General features: G+C 35.9%; 1 protein-coding gene across 3 annotated transcripts in view; it reads left to right on the forward strand.

Moving 5' to 3' along the window:
* Nucleotides 1–23,274, forward strand: part of GRM5 (glutamate metabotropic receptor 5) — a 543,453-nt gene that overhangs the window by 384,983 nt on the left and 135,196 nt on the right. For all 3 annotated transcript variants that reach the window (XM_058545440.1, XM_058545438.1, XM_058545439.1), the window contains one exon: nt 20,668–20,903. In XM_058545440.1, the coding sequence (XP_058401423.1) occupies nt 20,668–20,903 (236 nt within the window). The remainder of the gene's footprint in view (nt 1–20,667; nt 20,904–23,274) is intronic.

Below are 23,274 nucleotides of genomic sequence, written 5' to 3' on the forward strand. Positions count from 1 at the left end.
CTCCTACTTCTCTGAATCCTCCCAATGCTTCTCTCTATAAGTATATGCCTTGTCCTCAGCTCTGCTTGTTTCAAACACTGCAACACAGTCCCACAACCTGCAATACAGAGATGCTTGCTAATTACACTTTGTTTTTTTCTAAAACAGTGTGGTGTCTCCTGGTCAGATATTACATATATTAAACTATGAACTATTTGGCCTTGTCTACCCCTTCTCTATTCTTCTCTCATTGTCTGGGTTCATATTTTCTACTAAAGAAAAAATACACCTCCCTAAACACCTTTTTCTCCCTTTCTACTTCTGAAATGTGACTTTTGCTCTAACTGAACATTCAGTTATGCACAGCCAGTATAAACAACTTAGGAGCAATAGCAAACTAGAAAAGTGATTTTAAAGCCTCAAAAGTATCTATAATAAATGAACATGGTAAGATGAGGAACAAATGAGTCTATTTCTCAAACATAAATTGGTCTTAAGTTGCCAGGCTTCCCTGGGGTGAATTTAACAACTAGACATGGGTCCGCAGCGGAACGACTGAACTGCCACAATTCACATTGAGAGTACTGATTATTTTTTAGTTGACCCTTCTGTATTGAATTGTGACTAAAATACTGCACTACTCATTGCCATTAATTTCACAACTGCAGATAATCATACTATCTCAGTTCTTTGAAACAAATGAATTTCTGTTTGCCCCTTTACAAAATATCCTGTAAGGAATAATATCTCAAATGAGGTGATTCTTACACTGAAAATAATGGATCCTGTTTTTCCTGTGCAAATTTACGTGCATCGTGTGTGTGTGCATGCATGTATGTGTGTTTGCACGTATTAGCATGTGTATTGATGTGCGTGTACATGTATGTGACTGTGTGTGTAAGACCCTAACTGCTGTAGAGGACAGATATTAACAGTGCTTTTCTGGTTAGCAGAAAAGACAAGAGGGTCAAGCTACCCAGTTAGATAAAAACGTTCTGTCCATCAGATGAACATCACATTGAGTTAACTCAAATAACAGCGATAACAAACAAAATAACCTCCTTGTTATTAAAATAACCTTGTTATTTTAATATATTTAATATAATGCCTGTTCAAGAGCTTCTAGGAATCAAATTTCTTTATTATAATCTAACATGATAATATATGGATGCTTACAAATAATTGGTTGAAGTGAAATTTAATTGAAAATAATAGTGTTGCATGGTGGAAAAGGAAAATAAATGCCCAATCTATGCTAGTACATGCCTCATGGCACATCCTCACTTCTTCCATCACCTAGAAATCATAAATCCAGTATTCCACTCTCCGAATAAGCATCTCTTAATTTTATCATCCCTTGATTTCACTTTTACTATTTTTTGCTTTTATCATCTCTTATTTTCACTGCCCCTTCGTATGCCCTTATTCTCATAGAATGCCCTTGCTTTATGATTTCTCCATTTTTTCCCCCAGTATCTCAGTTCCTTCCAGGCCATCCTGACTTTCTTAATCATCGTATGCCACAGTTGATTACTCAAACAAGTTTCTCAGCCAAAACCTCAAATTTCTTGCAAACCTGATCTTACATTTCGCTCATTTAGCAAAATCCATTCTATAATCTACCGTCTGCAGCTCTGTTTCTAAACTGTTGAGAACTACTAGAGAAAAGCATACACTCTGTATTCTGTCATGATCCACATCAGCTCTGTCTTCTTCCCCTCTTCTTCTTCAGTCTTATTCCACTAAAGTCTGCCTTCTGTCCTTACCACTCCACCAAAACTCCCAATTGTGTTGTCAGATCCTAAGAACAGTTGACAGTCCTGTTCTCTCTGTTGGATCTGACATTGTTGGCTATATTGTTACTCTAGAAGCTCTTGCCTTTCTTGGCTCTGTATGAGCACTCCACTCCGCATCACTACTCCCATGGTTATTCTCTTCCCTCTTTATCTTTTCTTTATCAAATTCCTAAAAAGATATCTTCTCCTCCATGTTTTCTTTAAATATTGGTATTATCTGGACATCTACATTTCTCCCTTGCTCATATCATGCAAAACACTCTCATTGGGTGATCAGATTTCCTCTAATAGTTCTACCAAAGGCTGATTTGTTGACAACATTTAAATTAAATATCTCAGGCCAGACTTCTCTAAGTTTCAGTTATATGTGTAACTGCATTTTTGACATAATCCATTTGAATGTCTCACAAACACTTCAAAGTCAACATATTTAAAACCAAACTCCACCAATACACATTTCTCTCTATTAAATGGTACTGATCACTCAAATAAGAAAATTCAGAGTCATTCTAGACTCCTTTTCCTTCCTCCCACTCTATAGAATATTAACCCACAAACTCTGCCTCTTTGAATTCCTAAATATAATATTTCTTACTTTAGTCCCTTACTTTTCATCCGATGATCAGTTCCCTTTTTCAAACCCTCATCAGTCCTCATCTGAAGACGCCATAATGAAAATCTGAGAACCCCGGAGTGAGGCTGAAGCACCCCTGGACCACAGAGACTGAGAAGGATCGCATTAGAAGGGTAATAGGAGCAGCTTCACTCGGATCACGTGGCCCCTTCCCCAGCCAGCACAGCACCACAGCAAGAGGGCTCCCTGCGCCTATGGTTTCTCCAGCGGGAAAAGAGAGCCCAAGGTGGACATCCAGCTCCCTCATTGTCTTGCCTCACAGGGATCACTAAGGAAATCTGTGGGGCTTGACCACTGAGGAACAGATTGAAACAGAGAAGGGAGGTGGGGTTTACAGCAACCAGTGCTCAGATCTTGGCAGACCATATTCCTCCTCACAGTTGTGCCAGTGTGGAGATCCCAGCCAGTGGCTCTGCCCATTTGCAGAGCCAAGCCGGTTTCCAGTCTGGCCAGGGAGCCCAGTGGACAGTTCTGCCTGGCTGAAGTCACCAGCCAATGAGCTGTGCTGGCTGTAAGCTTGTTCTACAGCCCCACCCAGGCAGGGAACCAAATTTGAAGCCTTGCCTACTGTTGAATATAGCCTCCATGCCCATGAGACCAAGAAGCCTAACCAGAGAACCCAGGCAGCTGTGAAGCCCATCCTACAGCTATACATGGGCAGGGAACCAAGCAAGCAGTCCTGCCCAACTGTGAAGTATAGCCTCTGACTCCACATAACCAGGGATCCTTAAAAGTGACCTTGGACAGCGTTAGAACCCAGTCTTCGATACCACTCAGCTGTAGAGCCCGGCCTACAGCCCTACTGCACAGCAGAGCCCAGCTTAGGCTTTGCCTGATTGCTGAACACAGTCTGCAGCCTTACCCAGGCAGGGAGCCCAGCCAGTGACTCAGTCCAGTCATGGAGCATAGCCAGAGGCCCTACCCTACAAGGGAGACCAGAAAGCAATGCCACCCCCCTAAAACTCAGAGCACAGTCTCTAGCCCCACCCATCTATGGAATACAGCTTGAGGCCCCTCCACCAAAGAGCCCAGCCAGTGACCTTCCCCAACAGCAGAACACAGCCAGTGTGGCCTACCCAATTGCAAAGCCCAGCCTGCAGCCCCATCCAACTTCAATGCACAATCGATGTCCCCACCTGATTGTAGAGCAGAGCCTGAGACCCTGACTGACCACGAATCTCTGCCTGCAGCCCTGCCTGAACAGAATCCAGCCAGCAGCAACATCCAGTCAAGGATCACAGCCTGAGACTCTACACAACCAGAAGCAATTGAGGAACAAGCCCATAGCTCTGCCGAGAAGTCCGACCAATAGCACTGCCCTGCCAGGAAACACAGCCAATGACCTCACCTGACGAAGGCAAAAACTGTCAACCAAGAATATTATACTAGGCAAAGCTGTCCTTCAGAAATGAAGGAGAGATAAAGGCTTTCCAAAACAAACAAAAGCAAAGGGAGTTCATCACCACTAGACTTGCCTTACAAGAAATGCTAAAGGGCATTCTTCAGGAAGAAGTAAAATGCTGTTAATTAACATTGCAAAACCATATGAATGTGTAAAACTCACTGGTAATGATAAATACATAGTCAAAGTCAGATTCTCTATACAACTCTAGATTGAAAGTTTAAAAACAAACATATTAAAAATAACCATAACTGCAATGATCTGGCATTGAATGCAGAATATAACAAAGATGGAAATTATAATAGCAATACCTAAAATTTGAGGGAGGAAGAAGTAAAAATCTAAAATTTATGTATACTATTGAAGTTAAATTGTTATCAGCTTAAAATAGGATGTTATAAATATATTTTATATAAGCCTAATGGTAACCACAAAGAAAAATCTGTAGTAGATAACGCAAAAGATTATAGTAAAGGAATCCAAGCATACCTCTACAGAAGGTCATTAAATCACAAAGGACAACAGCAAGAGAGAAAGCATGGAACAAAGAAGCTACAAAAGAGTCAGAAAACAATTAGCCAAATGGCAATAATAAGTCCTTACATATTGACAATTACTTTAAACATAAATGGATTAAATTATCCAATCAAAAAACACAGAATGGCTGAATGGATAAAAAAAACAAAATCTAATGACATGCTGCCTACAAAAGATTCACTTTAACTTTAAGGACACACATAGACTGAGAGTGAAGGGTTGGAAAAAGATATTTCAAGCAAATGGTAACCAAAAGAAAGCAGCAGTAGCTATACTTACATTAGACAACATAGACTTTAAGTTAAACATGATCAAAAAGTACAAAGAAGGTGATTATATAATGATAAAGGGGTCAATCCATCAAGAAAATATAACAGTTGTAAACATTTATGCACCCAACATTGGAGCACCTAAATATATAAAGCAAATATTAACAGAACTAAAAGGAGAAATAAACATCAAAGCATTAATAGTTGGGGACTTTAATATCCCACTCAACAATGGATATATCATCCAGACAGAAAATCAATGAGAAAAACAGAAGACTTTAAGAACACTATAGATCAAATGGACCTAACAGACATATACAGAACATTCCTTCCAACAGCAGCAGAATACACATTTTTCTCAAGTGCACACAGAACATTTTCTAGAGTAGATCATATGTTAGGCCACAAAACGAGTCTCAACAAATTCAAGAAGATAGAAATTATATCAAGTATATTTTCCTACCACAGTGGAATGAAACAAGAAATCAATAACAAGAACCAATATCTTAACTTCTAACACTATAGATTAGTACTGTCTTTTTCTTAATTTTATGTGAATGGAATAATGTTTTTCTCTTGTGTGTATATTTTTTCACTCAATATTGTGTTTATATTATTCCTTTTGCTTTATGTAGCAGTAGTTTTTTCATTTTCATTGCTATCTAGTACTGTTATATGAATAAACTATTACCCTTTTATTGGCAATGAGCATTTTGATTGTTTTAAATATAGGACTATTGCAAATAATTCTAATGTAAACATTCCTCTACATGCCTTTTGGTGTGTATGATAGTATTTCTATTGGGACATACCTAAGAATGGAAATGCTAAGTCATAGCATATGCTTATATTCAGTTGTCATAGACACTGCCAAATAGTTTTCCAAACTAGTTATACCAGGCAATACTTTTACTGTCAATGTTTGAGAATTGCAGTTGCTCCAGATTTTATCCTGCACTGAATCAGTCTTTTTCAGCTTTAGCCGTTCTTGTTGGTGTGTGATGCTATTCATAGTGATTTTACTTTGTATTTCCCTAATGAATAAAGTTGAGCACTTGTTTCAGCTATTTGGTTATTACAACTCCTATTTCATGAAGTGTAAGGTATTCAAACTCTTTGACCCGTTTCTTGTATAGGACTTATTTTTGTATTAATTTATAGGAATACTTTATTTATTCTAGATATGAGTCCTTTCCAGATTATGTATCATCTATCTATCCATCCATCTATTATCTGTATATCTACCTACACATACACACACAAATATCCCACAGAGATCTCCAAATTTGTAGCCTGCCTTTTCACTCAATGAGTGCTGTTTTTTGATGAAATGTTATCAATTTCATTATAAATACATGTAACAATCTTGACTTTTATGGTTAGTCCTTTCTGTGCCATGTTTGAAAAATCTTTCTTATTCTACGATGATAAAGATATTCTCCTTTTCTTATATCTGGAAGCTTTTTGTTATCATCTAGAAGCTTTATTGGTGTCTCACTCACATTTAGATCTACAATCTACCTGGAATTGATTTTCGTGAGTGATGTGAATTAAGTATCAAGATTTTTTTTCCATATAGGTATAAATTTACCCAGAATTATTTATTTAATAGAACTTCTTTTTCTACTTCTTCGCAGTTTTGCCTTTGTCAGAAATCAAGTCTCTATATACATGTAAAACTCTGTTCCATTGGTCTTTTTATCTATCTCTACAAATTGTGTATAATTGTAACTTTATAACAAGCCTTGGCATCTAATAGTATATTTCCCCAACTTTGTTCTTCTTTATCAATATTATCTCAGCTATTCTTGGTCCTTTACTTTTCCATACAAATTTTAGAATCTGTTTATAAATATCCTTCACACCTCACCACCCCCACCCAAGAAAAACCTGCTGGAATTTTGATTGGGGATTACACTGAATTTATAGATCAATTTCAGGAAAATTAACAACTTTACATTGTTGATTCCTCCAATTTATGAATGTGGCATTGCCTTTATTAAAGTCCTCCATAATTTCTCCTACATGCATGAAGAAATCTTGCACGTCCTGCTTAGATTTATTTCTATCTACTCAGTGGTTTTTTAATGGTATATTTAAAATTATATTTTTTAATTGTTCCAGATATACATAAATTAACTTTATTTATGTAGGCTGAACTAGTGTTCACCAAACTTCCTAAATTCATTTATTAATTATAATAGTTAATCTATAGTTTATATATAGATTATTTCAGATTTTCTATGTAAACAAACAACTGTCCTTGAATAATGACAATTTACTCTTCTTATTTCTCTTATTTCCTTATTGAACTGGCTAGAACATTCAATAAAATATCGAAGAAAAGTAGTGAGAGAAGACATCCTTTGCTCTTTCAATATATCAGGAAGGAATCTTTCAACATTTCACTGTTGATTATGATCTTTTACTATAAAACTCTTGCACAGATTAAGGAAGTTCTCTTTTTTAGCTAGTTTGCTCAGGACTTTTTATCAGAATGATGTTGAATTTGTCATGTATTTTCCTTAATTTATTGATTGCTGGATCATATGATAATCTATTGTAATTTTTTGAGGAAGCTCCAAATTGTTTTCCGTGGTAGTTGCACAATTTTGCCAAATGGGACAACATGGATGAACTTGGAAAACATTAAGTGAAATAAGCCAATCACAGAATGACAAATGTTGCATGATTCCACTTATATGAGGTATCTGCAACAGTCAAATTCACAGAAGCTGAAAGTAGAATGGTGGTTCAACGGGTATAAAGTTTCAGTCAGGAATGGGGAATAAGTTCTGAAGACCTGCTGTACAACATTGTCCTTATAATTAACAATACCATATACTTAAAAGTTTGTGAAGAGGGTAAATCTTATGTTATGTGTACTTACCACAATAAAAAAAAAATCCTAACTTTGCATTCTTGGTGTAAACCCAACTTGTTCATAATGTATTCACATTTTATATACTGCTGGATATGATTTATTATGATTGTTGGATATGGTTTGTTTAGGATTTTGCATGGATATTCACGAGAGTTTGGCCTACGTTTTTTTTCTTTCTTGTTCAATCCTTTTGAGGGTTTAATATTACAATTTTGCTGTACTTATAAAATGAATTGACAAGTGTTTCCTCTTTCCTTTGCTCTGAAAAAAATTGTGGAATCTTGGTATTATTTCTCTCCTAAATGTATGGAAAAATTTGCCAGTAAAGGTGGTGGAGCCAGTCTGTGTGTGTGTGTGTGCGTGTGTGTGTGTGTGTGATTGTTTCTGAGAAGCTTTTAAATAAACTTCCATTAATTTAATAGATATCAGATTATTCTGGCTTTATATTTCTTTTCTGTCAATTTTATTACACTATATTTCTCTAGGAATTTGTCTTTTATTTATATTTTCAAATTTATTGACAAAAAACGATATCCTCTTATAATGCCTAAGTTATCTTTTTTTATTTATGATATTTGTAACTTGTGCCTTTTCTCATTTTTTCTTTATTATTGTTGTCAAGTGTTTATCAGTTTTATTAGTCTTTTCAAAGAACTAATTTTTACTTTAACATTTTTTTCTCCTGTACATTTATACTCTGTTGCAGCAATTGTCCATATATCTTTATTTTTCTATTACTTCTCTCTTTTCTGGCTTTAATTTACTTCTTTTTCTAACTTCTGTAATTTTCTTCTAAGCACTTTGTTTTTCATTTTTAGCAGCTTTACTATCATATGCCTGAGTACCTAGGAATCACTTTGCATTTATTTTGCTTGAATTCATCATATTTATTACTCTGTCGTTTATTCGTTGGAAAAGTCTCCACCATTATCTCTTCAAACGTTGTTTCTACCCCTTTCTCTTTGTCCTTTCTTGCTGGGAATCTAATTACATACATTAGATATTTTCATCATGTTTCATGCTTCTCTTTTCTATCTTAAAAAATTGTGTTTTTCCATGCATCAGTTTGGATATTGTTTCCTCTTCTATGTTCAAGGTTTCTAAACTTCACTTTGGTTATGTTTACTCTGCTGAAAACAACATATCAATTGAGTTCTTAATTTTAATGCTTGAATTTTTAATATCTTAAATTTCTCTTTTCTTTTTCATAAATTACTGTGAGCTAAATTCTATGACTTTTCATCTATTCTCTTGAATGTATTAATCATAGTTATTTTAAAATTCACTCTCTATTAATTCTATTGAAGAGATGAGATTGATTCTATTGCCTATTTCCCCTGGTTTTCAATCATTTAGTTGTTTCTTCTATGCCTGTCCATTTTCTATTGAATGACAGACAATGTGTATGAAAAACTGTAGCAATAATCTGAGGCTATGTCTAATGGTACATTCCTCCAGAGAGAATTTGCTTTTGCTTCTTTCAAGTAGTTAGAACAGAAAGAGACCATTTTAATCTAGTTTGATATTGAGATGATTTGAAGTTGGGTTCCACTTTTGTTGTGGCCTTTTTCTGGTTTGGCCTTACAACTAGGGTGTAGCTTTTAAGGATCCCAAACGAAAGCCTAGAGTGTTTACTGGGATTTTTTCTTCTTGGAGGTCCACAATTCTAATTCTTTTTTCTTCCATCCAGTGTGACGGCTTAAAGCTCTGCTCATCTTTTCAACTTCTTATCCATTGTTCTATGCTCAATTTCTAAGCTACTCAGTAACTGCCTGTAAATTAGCAAGTGGCTCAAGGGATAACGTAGTACCAAAAGTCTGTTTCAAATCTCTTTACTTCTCTTCTCTCCTAGATACTTGCTGATCATGTCTTATATGTAATGTTAGCCCAGAACTTAAAAAAACTTTAGAAGCTCACCTACTACTTTTGTTCCAACTTCTTAGGCTCTCATCCTTGCCTTTCACTGAATTGTCGCATACCTTAAAGGGACAATCTTATCTCAGTACATTTTTTTCTCTCCAGGATCTTGGTCCCTTGAGTCCTGGCTGAAGACAGCTTTCTTATAGAATAAATAGATTTTTTTTAAGTTTATCCAGCCTTTCTAATTGTCTTCTGAGGCAGGTTTGACTAAGCTATCATAGCTAGAAATGGAAGTAGCTGTTAGTTTCTATTATGTGCCTTACATTTTCAGTCTACTTGGATTAATTATTGGGCATGTGGCATCTAAAGTTTTCTGACTTTTAGGGTCTGACTTTTCAGTCTTTTAGGTTCTGACTTTTGTCTGGCTTCTTATATAGTGACTATTTCTAAAACTTAATCTCACACCTAGAACAATTTTCGATTATTTACTGGCCTTCTACAGCTTGTAAATGTTCACTGGTAAACCATATCTGATAGATGTGAGAAGTTAACAATTGACTTGGTTTCAGTGGGTGTCATGGGGATATTTTGTCAAGGAAAAACATGTTGCCCAAAAGTGAAATGTGAATTGAAGAGAGTCCTTCTGTTTATGTACAGATATCAAGGTCTCTTGAGCAGCTTCTGATGGCTTTTTTCCTTGTGAGTAGAGAGACTCTTAATAGCTTTGTCAGTGTCTTCTACAAATATGAGCATTTTATCAGAAGATGAATGCAATGGTTTAAGGCAATCCTTTGTTTAGAGACTCAGAGAAGAAAAAAAAAAAGAAATGATTCCAAGGTGTGTGTGTGTGTGTGTGTGTGTGTGTGTGTGTATAACAGAAATTAAAATAACTCTTCTCTCTACACTTTCATGTACAAAACCAGATAACTTTGGATACAGATTTGGATCAAAGACCACATTAATAGGTTGTACTGGTTCAGTTTTGGTTTCTAGATTTAGGCAGACTGAGTTTAAATCCTGTGTAACCCTGGGTGATTTACTACTTTTCAAGCTGAAGTTTCCTCGTGTGAAACGTGAAGATGTAAAAATCTCTACCTTACAGGATCATACAATATATATAATAGCTGGCAGAGAGGAGGCATATATATAAAGTGCTTAGAACAATGCCTGGCAGGCAGCAAACCCTAAATACATGGTCACTGTCATCACTCTCTAAGTTTTCATTTGCCTGTCTCTAATGCTACAAAGTGGGTAGGGAATGACAGTTTTTCTTCTCTTTATTCCTCATACGTAGCACTCTGCAGAGAAATTAGCACATGCAATGTCAGTCATTAGATTTTGCTAAATGAAAGAGTAGTGTCAAATACTGGAGGAAAGTATGAGGAAAATATATTAACTCTGAAATTACAAAGTCCCTGGCGACCTGTTATAAGAGATAAGAAAAGAAATCAAATGGGAGGGGGGTGTATATTTACCAACATCACCATGAAGCTGCCTTATTGCTTGCAATTTAACAGATGTTCAATAAATAATTATTGACTATTTGACTGAACATTGTGCTTAGTTTACCAGCATAACAGAAGAAATTAGTCCAATTCAGTGGAAGAGGAGTTTGCAGATTGAAAACTGGAAGGTTATCCTAAATAAGGAAGCTTCGTGAGAAAACATTGAAAAAATTATATAAAGCTGTGGATACAATAGCCTACTCATAATGTGCTTTCTTTATTGAATTGAATCCATTATCTTACTATATTGCACATTTTACACAGTTGCCTCAATTTCTGCATTTCTCTAAATGGCTATAATATTATAAGAGAAATAATAGAGTGTGTAATTCACAAAATAATCAATCTATTCACAAAGATTTTTCTCAGCTTCTCCTCTGTGAAGGATGTGTATGGTCCGAGGGAGCATCCCTGGAGGAATACGACTTTAACTCAGAGGGGAGAATGCCTGCCATCCTAGAGTCTAAATTGAGGCAAGATGGATGTTCTGACTATTCTAGGATGTTTAATATTGTCCATTATTTTCTATAATCCTCAAGTCTTTTGAAGTCTGTCTACTCTGACCAAACCCAGAATCAGATCAGATGTTCTAAGATTGTATTCTTTCCAATATTAACATGCTTTGGCCTTCCGAGTGAGGAAATGTAGAAGAGAGGTGGAGAATGAGTAATAGCTTTCTATTGCTGTGTAACAAATTACCACAAATTTACCAACTTAAAAAAATATTCATCTATTATCTCACACTTTCTGGAGGTCAGGAGTCCATGTATGGTGTAAGTGGATTCTCTGTTCAGGGTTAAACAGGCTGAAATCAGGGTGTTGGCTGAGCTGCATTCCTTTCTAGAGGCTTTGTGGAACAATCTTCTTCCAAGCACATCCAAGTGTTTGGCTGCGTTCAGTTCCTTTTGGATGTAGGCCTGAGTCCCCCTGTCCTTGCTGGTTGTTAGGCAGGGGAAACTCAGCTCCTAGAGGGAACCTCCATTCCTTTACACATAGCTCCCTCCATCTTCAAAGCCAGCAATGGAGCTTCTCCTCCAGCTCTCTCGTGTCAAATCCCTTTCATAAATGAATCTCTTTGTCCAGGAAAAGCCAGTCACTTTTCAGGGATTACCTGATTAGGTCAGACTCACTGAGAATTATTATGTCAGACTCACTGAGAATAATCTCCCCATTTTAAGGTCAGTTTATTTGGGACCTTAATTACATCTTGAAAGTCCCTTCACAGCAGCACCTATCTAGATTAGTGTTTGATTGAACAAGTAGGAGAAGGTGTGTGTACACCAGAGAGCGGGAATCTTGGATGCCATGTTAGGATTCTACCTATACAGTCCCAACCCTACACTCTGCTCCCTGTCCTCCATTACATGCCTCTTAAATATGATCCCTTTAAGAAACATTTCTCAGTGCTATCATCACTGTATGTCATTACTTCAGAAGCTTTATGAAGTATGGAAAGGGCTGGAGTTTTGGAGCTAGAAAGATCTGGGTTGAAAACCCCTCTATATTTGCTGTGGGGTTTTGAGTAGGTTACTTAATCCCTCAGAGCCTCAGTTTCCTCAACGGTAAAAACTAGGGCTAATAATAATTACCTCTAAGACCTGCGGAGAGTTAGGAAAAGTAATACAATGGAAATCACCTGACTTATGCTAGACACATAGCAAACTTCAGGTGCCTGATTTTGCATCCTTCTTTTGAATGTTCTGATATAGCTCCTTCACTCCACATCTACTTATCCACTATGAAGCCTTGGAAATTAAAAAAAATAAGATGGACAAACCCCAGAGAAAAGTTGATTTTCAGTAAATAACCTAACCATTTTCTCAAAAATTCCACATTGTGCTTCTTTTTGGAATTAACCAATCCGTTAGTGTTGACTGGTGTATATTGACAAGAGTTTTTATTTAAAACCTCGACATCCTTCCTTGCTTTTCACTATTATTTACCGATTCTAAGACCTCTTACTTCCCCAGGGGAGGAAAAAAAAAGGAATATTATATGAAGACAGCCAAGCAGTCAGTAGACTCCCACTATTAGAAAAAAAAAAAAACATTCCAAAAATATCTGTTAAAATGCTATTGGTAAGAGATTTGGCATGAGGATGATTACATGTGGGTAGAACAGCAGTTTCCATAATAATTATGTGGGTTGTGAACAGATTTTGAAAAAAAAAAAATGCTGGGATGTGGCCTAATGAATGTACTCATTAACCTTAATAGCATTAGGTAGAGAGTGGAGAGGACCATTTTGGAGCAGGAACCAATTCAGCCTTTCAGAAGGCACATTTTATAAGGCAAATCTGACAGCATTGTTTTCTCAATTAAAAATAAATATATGCAGTTATCTGAGAATTCTCTGTAATTTGAAGTTTGCCTTTTAAAGTCTAATTTTTAACAAGTTATATTAAACATTTCTTGAGTGCTTACTCTGTACCAGGCATTATAACAAGCATAAAGATGAGGAGATGTCCAAAAAATAGAATTTATAATCTACATGGGGAAAACCAAAATAAATGTATTTAAGTTTAATACAGTGACAAATGCAAAACTAAAAGCATCATAATGTTACCCCTCTGAGAGCAGAAATCTTGTCTTCTTGTTCACCACTCTGTCCCCACATTTAGAATATTAGTTACCCAATACTTGTTCAGTGAATAAAAAAATAAATGTCACAGGATTTTGGAAGCAGCTATTGAGCCCAGGGGAGCTTGAGAAAAGTTTTGATAAGTGGCATTCAAACTCAGTCTGTCTGCTAGATAGATGAATTGGATTTTGTCAAATCAGGAAACCTGTGAGGAGTTAAAGGGATGACACTCTGTGCAGAGGGACTAGCATACTCAAAGGCTTCGAAGTGTGAAATTGTGACATATTTGAGAAATAAGAAACAACATGCTACATCTCCAACACACAACATGTGTGTGCTTAGTCTCAGGAGTACCAATATCATCATGATAAGCAGGACTGAAGATTTCAATGAGGGAGAATAACTGTGTGTGCCTGGCACACCCACGCTCCCCCTCCTCACACACACACATGCTCACATCTCCTGACACAAATGTAATGACTCCTAACTTGTAGGAATAATCATTCAAATGCCTATATTTTTAGCATGGTATTGTTCCTCTTGAAACAGACTTGGAGGTAATTTATTTACATTGTTTGCCCATGACAGATGCCTCCCCAAGAACACTGCGGAGTTATAGTAAATAATCGTGTTGCCATTTGAAAGTTCAACTAATGAAATCCATACCCATTGTATGTGATTAGCCTTCCATGTAAATAAATCAAGAGATTGTAAATGTAAGAACTAAGAGTTTGGAAACACACAGAATACTAATTGAGCTGATCAGGGAATAATTTCAGGGAGGCAAGACAGGAATGTGATTTTTCAGTAAGTGATGATTCAGTGCCTGGAAACCTAATGAATTGTACTGTTTGTGGAAAGATTGAATAAAAAGGAAAGAAGATGTTCAGTCTGAAGGATAAATGAAGAAAATTCCAATGAGCTGGAAGTGAGCAATGTCCATTCAGACAGGTCATGCCTAATGGACTGTTGGCTCCTTGAGGGCATGTACTGGAACCTATCACATTGTACGTGCAGTTTGAATGCACAAAAGAAGCATTCAGAATGTTTACTGAATTAACGAATTGGAATGAATAGAACATGGAAACTGTTACTAAATGATCACCCAAGGCAACTTTCAGTGCTACATATATTTTTCTGTTTTCCATGGAAATAACTTAAAATATATATTGATAAGAAAGAATCTATCATCTGCATTGTTCAGATTTAGATTTTAAGGGAGACAAAGTTTAAAATTATTTAGCCTCTCTACTCTAACATTTGACAATTCATAAACCTTTTTTCTTTATAATATCCAAGAATTTTTTTTTATTCCTGTTAGCACGTAGCCCTTAGGGACTTCCACATACCAGAAATATATTTTAATATTAAGTATAATGGTTGAAAGCACTGCAGTAATTATTTTATAACCATAATTATTGGTCTTCTTTATATATCCCTAAGTTAATACAGTGAATGATAAAAATAATAATTCTAAAGTTAAAATATGTGTGAGGATAAGTGGTATAGAGTATCAGGTCTTTACAGTTCTATAATTTGCATTTATCTTTTTTTTTTTTTTTTTTTTGAGCGACAACAGCTATTGCTCAGCATACAAAAACGTAAATAGGATAGAATAGAGTGGGTTAATATGGTGCTGGGACCACAGATAAGAAAATTAACTTGTATTTCTTTCACATTCAATTCAATTATATATGTAGAGAACAGATAGAAATCCAGGAGAAAAGAAGTGCTAGGGAGCACATAAAGGGAAATCTGATCATCGCTGACCCCAACTTGTATTCATTTTCTTCCGTTTTCACGCCAAACCTGTTCTGTTCCTATATTTTACAACCTGGGACGTGGAGCTACAATATTGCTAATCTTCTCCTCTAAACCATAAAATCCCCCTTTACCCCCTGTTCTCCACATATCTAGACCTAGGGATTCTTAGACTTCTTTATAACCAAGGCTCTTCATCCCCACTGCTACTGCTTTAATTTAATCCTCCATCAGTTTCATTGATCATTGGAACACATTTTCTAACTTGATTCTCTAATACTTATCTGCAACCACTCTGATCTGTCACTCACACTGCTACCACAGTTCATCACCAATTGTCATTTCTCCTCATATCATTCCCTACCTTAAAAGCCACCACTGGCTCCCCATTGCCTGAATGATAAAGTCTACAACTTTTGGGATGGCACAAAAGACCATTCACAATTGGTCGTCCTCAGCTTACTTTCTCATTTGTTCACTATCCTGTGCACTCTACATAATGGCAGTGCTTAATATTCACTATTCCTGATTCACAGATACTTTCTCATTCTCTAGAATATTTCAAAATACTATTAACACTCCATTATCCATATTTTTCAAACTCTATTCAAATCTTACCTTCCTACGAAGAGCTAGTCAATTATTTACTGATCTTCTCTTTCATTGCATTTGGTTTATACCTCAACACTACTCATTTGTATGTGGTCATTTATTTATACATCTATCCTCCTGTCTCATTCCTCCACTAGACTGTGAGCTCCTGATGTGTAGTGCCTAGAACCTATTTAACCTATGTATTTCTCAATTTCAGTACAACTTCAACACACAGTAAATGTGGTAGATCGCATTTTTTGCACAATATTCACTGATCCTCTCTGAGAAAAATCACACACACCTGTCCCATTCAGGTCAGGTTTGGCCACATGACTTGCTTTGGTCAATGAAATGTGAGCAGAAGTGACGTGTGCCACTTCTAAGCAGAATACTTACGAGCCATTGCATGGTTCCATTACGCTCTCTGTTTTTCCCTTCTACAAGATTGCCCATGTCCCAGAAGGAAACTGCTCTTTCAGACTATGATGTCTCAGAATGACGGCAACATGGAGCAGAGTTATAGGCCACCTGCAGTGAACCTAAAGGCTCAGCAAAAAATAAACTTTTGTTTCAAACTGCTGAGATATTGGAACTGTTTATTGCCACAAAATAATTTAGTCTAAGATGGTAGATATTTTGATAAATGTTGAAAAAAAGAAGGCAAGTTAGAGAGAAAAAGAAGATGAATTTTGGCTGGAGAATTACAGAGTCAATTTTGTTTTTAACAAGAACTTTCTGTTGAAAACAGATAAAAATTAAACATTCATGAGTTGCTAATTATGAAAAATAATGGGAATTGGGGTTTGAGAGGAGAAAGGGGGAAGGAAAGATCATAGAGTATGAATATATATTTTAATAATGCAATCTTGGGAAGAAAATGAAAGCAAATTCTTGATAGATGAGCATGTCCTTAAGATGTCTGCAGGGAAGGTTTAAAGGAATTTAAAGTATCTACTGAGGAGGTGTTTTGAGAATGGGTTATACATATTGAAGATTCCTACTTTGGTTAAGCCAACCTAAGCAAGTTAAAAATGTTTTTCCTGTTTCAAATGTCCAAGTTACTCTGTTTCTATGGCCAAAGAAAGACTATAAGCCTGAATAAAACAACATCCAAATTAAAAATAGATATGTACACTCACTTCTTGTTATTCACAGTAGTTGTGTTCTATAAATGTGCACCCAATGCTGAACAAGTGAATACTGACCATTGCTCCTAGGGGAAATATAGGTTTAAATTGCCGTGAGCCTGTAGTCACAATTTCATCAACTAATCAGTACATAATCTTACTTTATGTGTGTTCCTGTCTAAAGACACCTTAATTAATGTATATTGTTGATTCATTAATATTGAACTCACAGCAAACAGCACTTTACTGATGCCTGAATGCCTCTGATTTAACATGTATTTTCTATGTAAAGTATATCATAGCCTTCTTGCACTTGCAAACTCTAGATAATAGATCAGCACTATGCTTGGGGTTATTTTAAAACCAAAATCAACAAAAAACACACAAAAATGTAAAAAAATTGGCAATAAATAGACCACCAAAAGGACATGTTTATAATATGAAAACCAAAACAAGAAAGCAGGAGGTCGCTTGTTCAAGCTCAGCTAGGAACCTGTACACCAGGAAGCTTAACTTTTTTGCCACTCTGCGTGTCTGCAAATGACCACAAAAGTGCCAGGAGTATTGATTTGGGGGTTGCAAATAAATTTTAGAAGTAGGTGAACTGGCAAATACAGAATCTGCCAATAATGGGAATTGACTGTAAATCAAAGAATTGGAAAGTAAATAATGAAATGGATTATGACGAGATGGGTAAAATGCCCACCAGTGAGAAGAGAGAGAAATTAGATGGATGGATGAATGAATGGCTCGATAGGCAGATAGATAGATAGATGATAGGTAGGTAGATACATAGATAGATAGATAGATAGATAGATAGATAGATAGATAGATAGATAGATAGACAGATAGATACTAAATCTAGAAAAGTGCCTTAAATGTAGTACCTTTCCAGTTTCTTTCCTTATCTTTCTCCTCTTTTTTATTTTCCTGATTTGGTAAAATATATGTCACCCAAGCATTCAAGTAGTGCCAGAATCTTGACAGTCCGCTCTATCAATGTAATGGAAAGCATTGGCAGTAGAAAAGTAAGCTCAAGTTTTTCTTGGCATTTCATTTTACTTTTAGATTTATCATTCCTTACTTAGAGATACCTTATCATCTTAATGCAAATCTTGAGAGCACTTTTTATGGAAATGTTAATATTTAATAACCTGAAGTCAGTACAGCACCATCTAACTTAGCTAGCATGGGATGAACGTTCTCAAGACACATGGCAGATCTTCCCAAATAAGTTTAAATAGAATAACCCTGTCTTGTCACATAGATATAGGAATTTTCTGTTTACACACAAACTCCTTTATGATTTTTATTTTGCTATTGAATGAAAACATCTGGAACAAAATTATTTTAAACATAACTCTAACTTATGGACTACTAATAAAACATCATCTTTTGCTAAATTCTTAAATGTAGAGAAGAGATTTATAACTGAAAAAAAAGAAAAGCTAAAGAACATAATGAGAGATGAGTAAATTAACAGCTCTGGGCCTGACACTTTTTTTATGGAAATATTACCTCCAAAACAGTTTATCAAGACAGGCTTTTTACAATTTCCATTAAATTCGATGAATGAATTGTGAAGGGTAAATTGGACCCATTATAATCTTACATTTCTTATGTAATATTCATAATCAGAGTGTTACATAAGTGCGAGCTAGCTTATGTTAACAAAAGGAGCAATTTAGATACCCACTTCCTTGGAGAATGGGGCTCTGCTTGTCAGACAGAGCTTCCTGCCCCATTTGCAGCACGCCCATGCATCTTCTCAAGTGCCAGTGAGACCCACACTCTCATATCAGTGATATAATAAACCCTCCAAAACAGAGGAGAAAATGAGGCAAACAAGCCCATTTCATTTCAACTTGTCAGCTTTAAATAAAATCTTCTGCAGCTGAAAATGAGACACTTAAGGAAAGATAACGTGTGAAGTAACCAAATTCAACATTGGGACAAAACATATTGCGTTATTATTTTTTTCCTGATCTGCTACAAAAGGTTTTGAAATTGCACCGCAGATAAATTTTAATGAAATACCTTCTTGTCCAAGAGGACTTGGAGGAAGAAATGGTTTATTTTGCTTATTTTTTTCTCCTCTTCCACCCACTAATTCCTTAGGAAATATCTCAAGTTATCTCAAGCCCCTATGGTATCTTAATGACTAATCCATGACCTTTGGAGCAACTCTTATTATCAATTTTTAAGTCAGAGTTGATATAACAGACCATACTGAAAAAACTAAATGCTTTTTGTTGTACTTATTTTAATTAATTACTTACATAATACTTTTCCTGGCACTGATTTTATATGCCAAATATTGGAGCATGCTCTCTGCCTACACACACTCAAAGTATAAAGGACAAAAATGCAATTGAAGGAAGATAAAAAGAAATTAACATTCTGGTAAATGGAAATATCTTAAAATTGATGAGGTAAACAATGATTGTTAATGTAAATCCTTTCCCTCACCATTTCCCCAGTGCCCACTCCCCCCAATGCAGCTTCCCTCCAAACACTTTCCTGCTTTGCATGCGGGAGGCTCCATTCTGTTCTTCCCTTCAACTCTCTCCACATCCCTTCTCTTCCCTTATTAGTGTTACTTATTTTCATTGTTAAACTTTCCCTTGACTTTCCTTATCTTTCCTGAAAGAGCACTAGCACCTCTTCAAAGGAAAGACAGCACCACTGGGTCTGAGCAAATAACATAGCACAAGTTGCGCGTGTTCCAATGGGATAGAGGATGGGAAAAGTCAGTCTCTTTTTCCCTGAGTGCCCCAATGCATTCCCAAATTTGATATAGACATCTTTTCATGTCTTTTATTTCTGATGTTGTGTCTCATGTATTTTCCAAATAAGCTTAGAATACTTTCCCTATTCTGTTATACTCTCTTGTACATTATAACATGACCTCTCTGATTTCAAACTCTTTTATTGTAAAATTCCTAGATTACTTTGAGTGATCAGTGCATAGAATGACAGTGATGTTGAGGAGTCTGATCCCTGTCACCATCCTTGATGGCCCATTGTTAAGAAGTTCTTTCAGTCACTCTAAGTGATTCCATATTTCCTAAACATGATTTCATATGTATATTTTAAATGTGTTAGAGAAATGCCATAGGATAAGAAAGAGTTTATGGAGTATGGGCCACAAGGACGTCAGTTTGAGGCTCTGAAAAATCAGCATTCAATAGAATGACCATAATCAGCAAGTTTTTAACCTCTCTATAATTTGCTTGTAAAATGTAAAAAATAAATAAATAAATATCATGTCATAAGATGGGTAAATTAATGATAGGTGTGTTTTAGAAATGCTTTTCACTCTTATTTTATGATCATTATAATGACTATTATAAAGTAAAGGAAAAGAATGTATTTAAAGTTAACTTGATCTAGCTATTAAATGTTCAGTAAATAGAATGAATGGTGATATTATGCAGCTTCCATGGATATACTATATTTTGCAATCAGTAAAATTCTGCCAAAAGCCTTAGGTTATTCTCTGCAGTTCAAGGTAAGTGAGGTTGGTGCCTTCCAGCACTCTTAGACCCAGAGTTCCCACTGTATTTTGCACTTTTTATTCTAACAAGCTGCTATCTCAATAATCATGTAGGTGTAATGTAGGACCATAGTGTGGCCTGAGTAGCCATTTAATGACTAATCTTTTAGAAAGGAAAGCAAATGGAATCATTTGCTTAGAAGATACCTGTTCTAAGCTGAGGGGTTTTTTGTTTCCCCACAGTGATGGCTGGGCTGACAGGTATGATGTGACAGATGGATATCAGCGAGAAGCTGTTGGTGGAATCACAATCAAGCTCCAATCTCCAGATGTCAAGTGGTTTGATGATTATTATCTGAAGCTCCGGCCAGAAACAAACCTCCGAAACCCTTGGTTTCAAGAATTTTGGCAACATCGTTTTCAGTGTCGCCTGGAAGGGTTTGCACAGGAGAACAGCAAATACAACAAGACTTGCAACAGTAAGCAGATATATTGTTTCATTTAATGTGGATAAGGCTAAAGCTCCTATTAAGGTAAACTGTGTTATGGAGATAGTGACTGTAATCTGTTAGAGAAGAGGACTCTTACATAAACAGAGTGGGTATTGCTACTTATAGTGACAAATGGGTTTTATTCTCACTCAGAAAAACATATCAGAGCAAATGTTTACTCTACTGAGATTTCAAACAATTCAATTGTCTATATTTATATCATTCAAGAAATTGGCACTGTGCTAAAAAGATAATGTGAGCTCCAGAGAGGAACTATTCTTGACATCCTTGAAGACAAGAACTACACTCTACTCATTTCGATTATCTTAGCAGTTAGCACAGAGTGAGGCACATAGTAAGGGTTTCATCTATGTCTGAAGAATGAATGAGTGAATGTTGAAGGACAAAGCCAATTCCTATTTCCACCAATAAACTATAAGATAGTAGCAGGGATTTGCTATGTGTAATTATGATGTTTCAGGAGACATAGCCTGTCAGAGCCATTCATTCAGTCATTCAACAAGTACTTATAAGGGTTTACAATGTACCAAATATTGCTTTAGCTGTAAGGGTACCAAGATGAGGAAAACTAGTTCCTGTCCTCAAAGGGTTTAGTGTCTAGTAAAGGAGATAGTCATGCCAACAAAAATTGCAATTCAATGTTGTAAGTGATATAATATAGGTTAAACAAAGGGTTTGGTTAATATTATTTGTAGCACATCCAAAGGGAATCTTGACTCTACTAATGAGGTAGGGCCAATAAGGATATGTATGTCAATGCCTGCAAAGGTTAAGGTTTGTTAAAATTGATAAGGGATTTGTTGAGACTGACTTATCCCACATTGTGTCACAAAAATCCCATATGCATTTGTGTAGGAATAAAATGTTTCAATTAGTGGTATAGGTGCCTTTATCCCTGATGCAGGAACACAAGAGTGCATTGGGGCAGTGGGTTTGAAATCCTGGCCCATGAACCAATTCCATTCCACAGAGAAGTTGTCGTATACCAGCACTAAAGTGAGGAAATAGGAGCAATGTAGTAAGTTTTTCATAATGCATTTTCCCCCTGAGTTCCTGTTCATCCTATGTTTTTTAATCAGTTCATTCTTTTGTGAAATGAAGAGGTAGTAAATGGTGATTTGTGATTGTTTTTAAATGTCAGTACTTGGTAAAAAAGACCTTGGCAAACTTATGTCTGTTCCTATTTGGGTAGTGGGGGAGGAGAGGGATGCTGGAGTGTAGGATATTGTACTGGTCAATGAAATCCAGAAACATGGTGTGAGACCATGTTTGCTTCTCTCTCCCTTCAGATCCTGCTAACTGCTGTCCAAATCCTTCAAATGCTCATTCATTTCCTTTGTTTTTAATTTTTATTTTCATGAAAAAATGTGTATGAATAAAAAGCATTGTGACTGATGTTTCACAATTTCAATTTTCATAGCTAATTTCATATTTTTCACAGTTCTACCTAGTTTCTGAAGGACACAGATTTCTTTCCTCTCTTGAGATTTGGGAAGCATATGCCTCTCTGTGTTCCGATTGTATGATTGTGTACAGATTACTATGTGTAGCTACGCTGGAGGAGTTATAAAGGATGAGCAGTTAATCTGATCTCATCTCCAGTTCCTCTTTACTAAGGAGTGAGTGACATCCCCTAACCGGTGTGGCTAAGGGAATTTTTCCAGTTGGTCTTCACCCTCTTCTGTACTAATATTTTTCTTTTCCCACTCCTTTTTATCTGTAATATCTTCTCCTTGAAATAACTCTTTGTTTCTCTGACTCTTTTTTTTTATTTTTATTTTTTGCTGGAGATCTTACTTAGATATAGTCTTAAAAAATCTTTAACTGATTTCCATGAAAACATTATTTCTTTGGCAATTGTTCTGCAACATCCTCCCTCAGAACCTGTTGCTGTAGCTCTCTGTCTCTCATATGAGCACCTGATGTGATTTTTGTGCTGAGTCTGTTCCTCACTCTAGTACTGGGAAGCACTCTTTAGTCCTCCCTTGGAATCTTATCTGACAACAGATGTCATTTTGTACATAAATATGGACACTTACATGTAATATTTCTGTTATTCTTCTCAATGAGGAAAGTACTATTATTAGCCTCATTTTAAAGATACCAAAACCAAGATTTAGAGAGACAAAATAACTTGCTCAAGGTCACATAACTGTTAAACACTGGAACTTAGGATTGAACTCAGATTTGTCCAGAGTTTAACCAATATGCTATACTTTATACTAAAGAGGTAGACTATATTAGAGGTTAAAAAAATCGGCATCAAATTTGCATTATCAAAGATACAAAAAAGAAAAATAAATCTTAAAATTATGCTGAATAACTATAGAATGCAATA

This window comes from Diceros bicornis, chromosome 7 (assembly GCF_020826845.1).
Source record: "Diceros bicornis minor isolate mBicDic1 chromosome 7, mDicBic1.mat.cur, whole genome shotgun sequence".
In the NCBI taxonomy this organism is placed as follows: domain Eukaryota; kingdom Metazoa; phylum Chordata; class Mammalia; order Perissodactyla; family Rhinocerotidae; genus Diceros; species Diceros bicornis.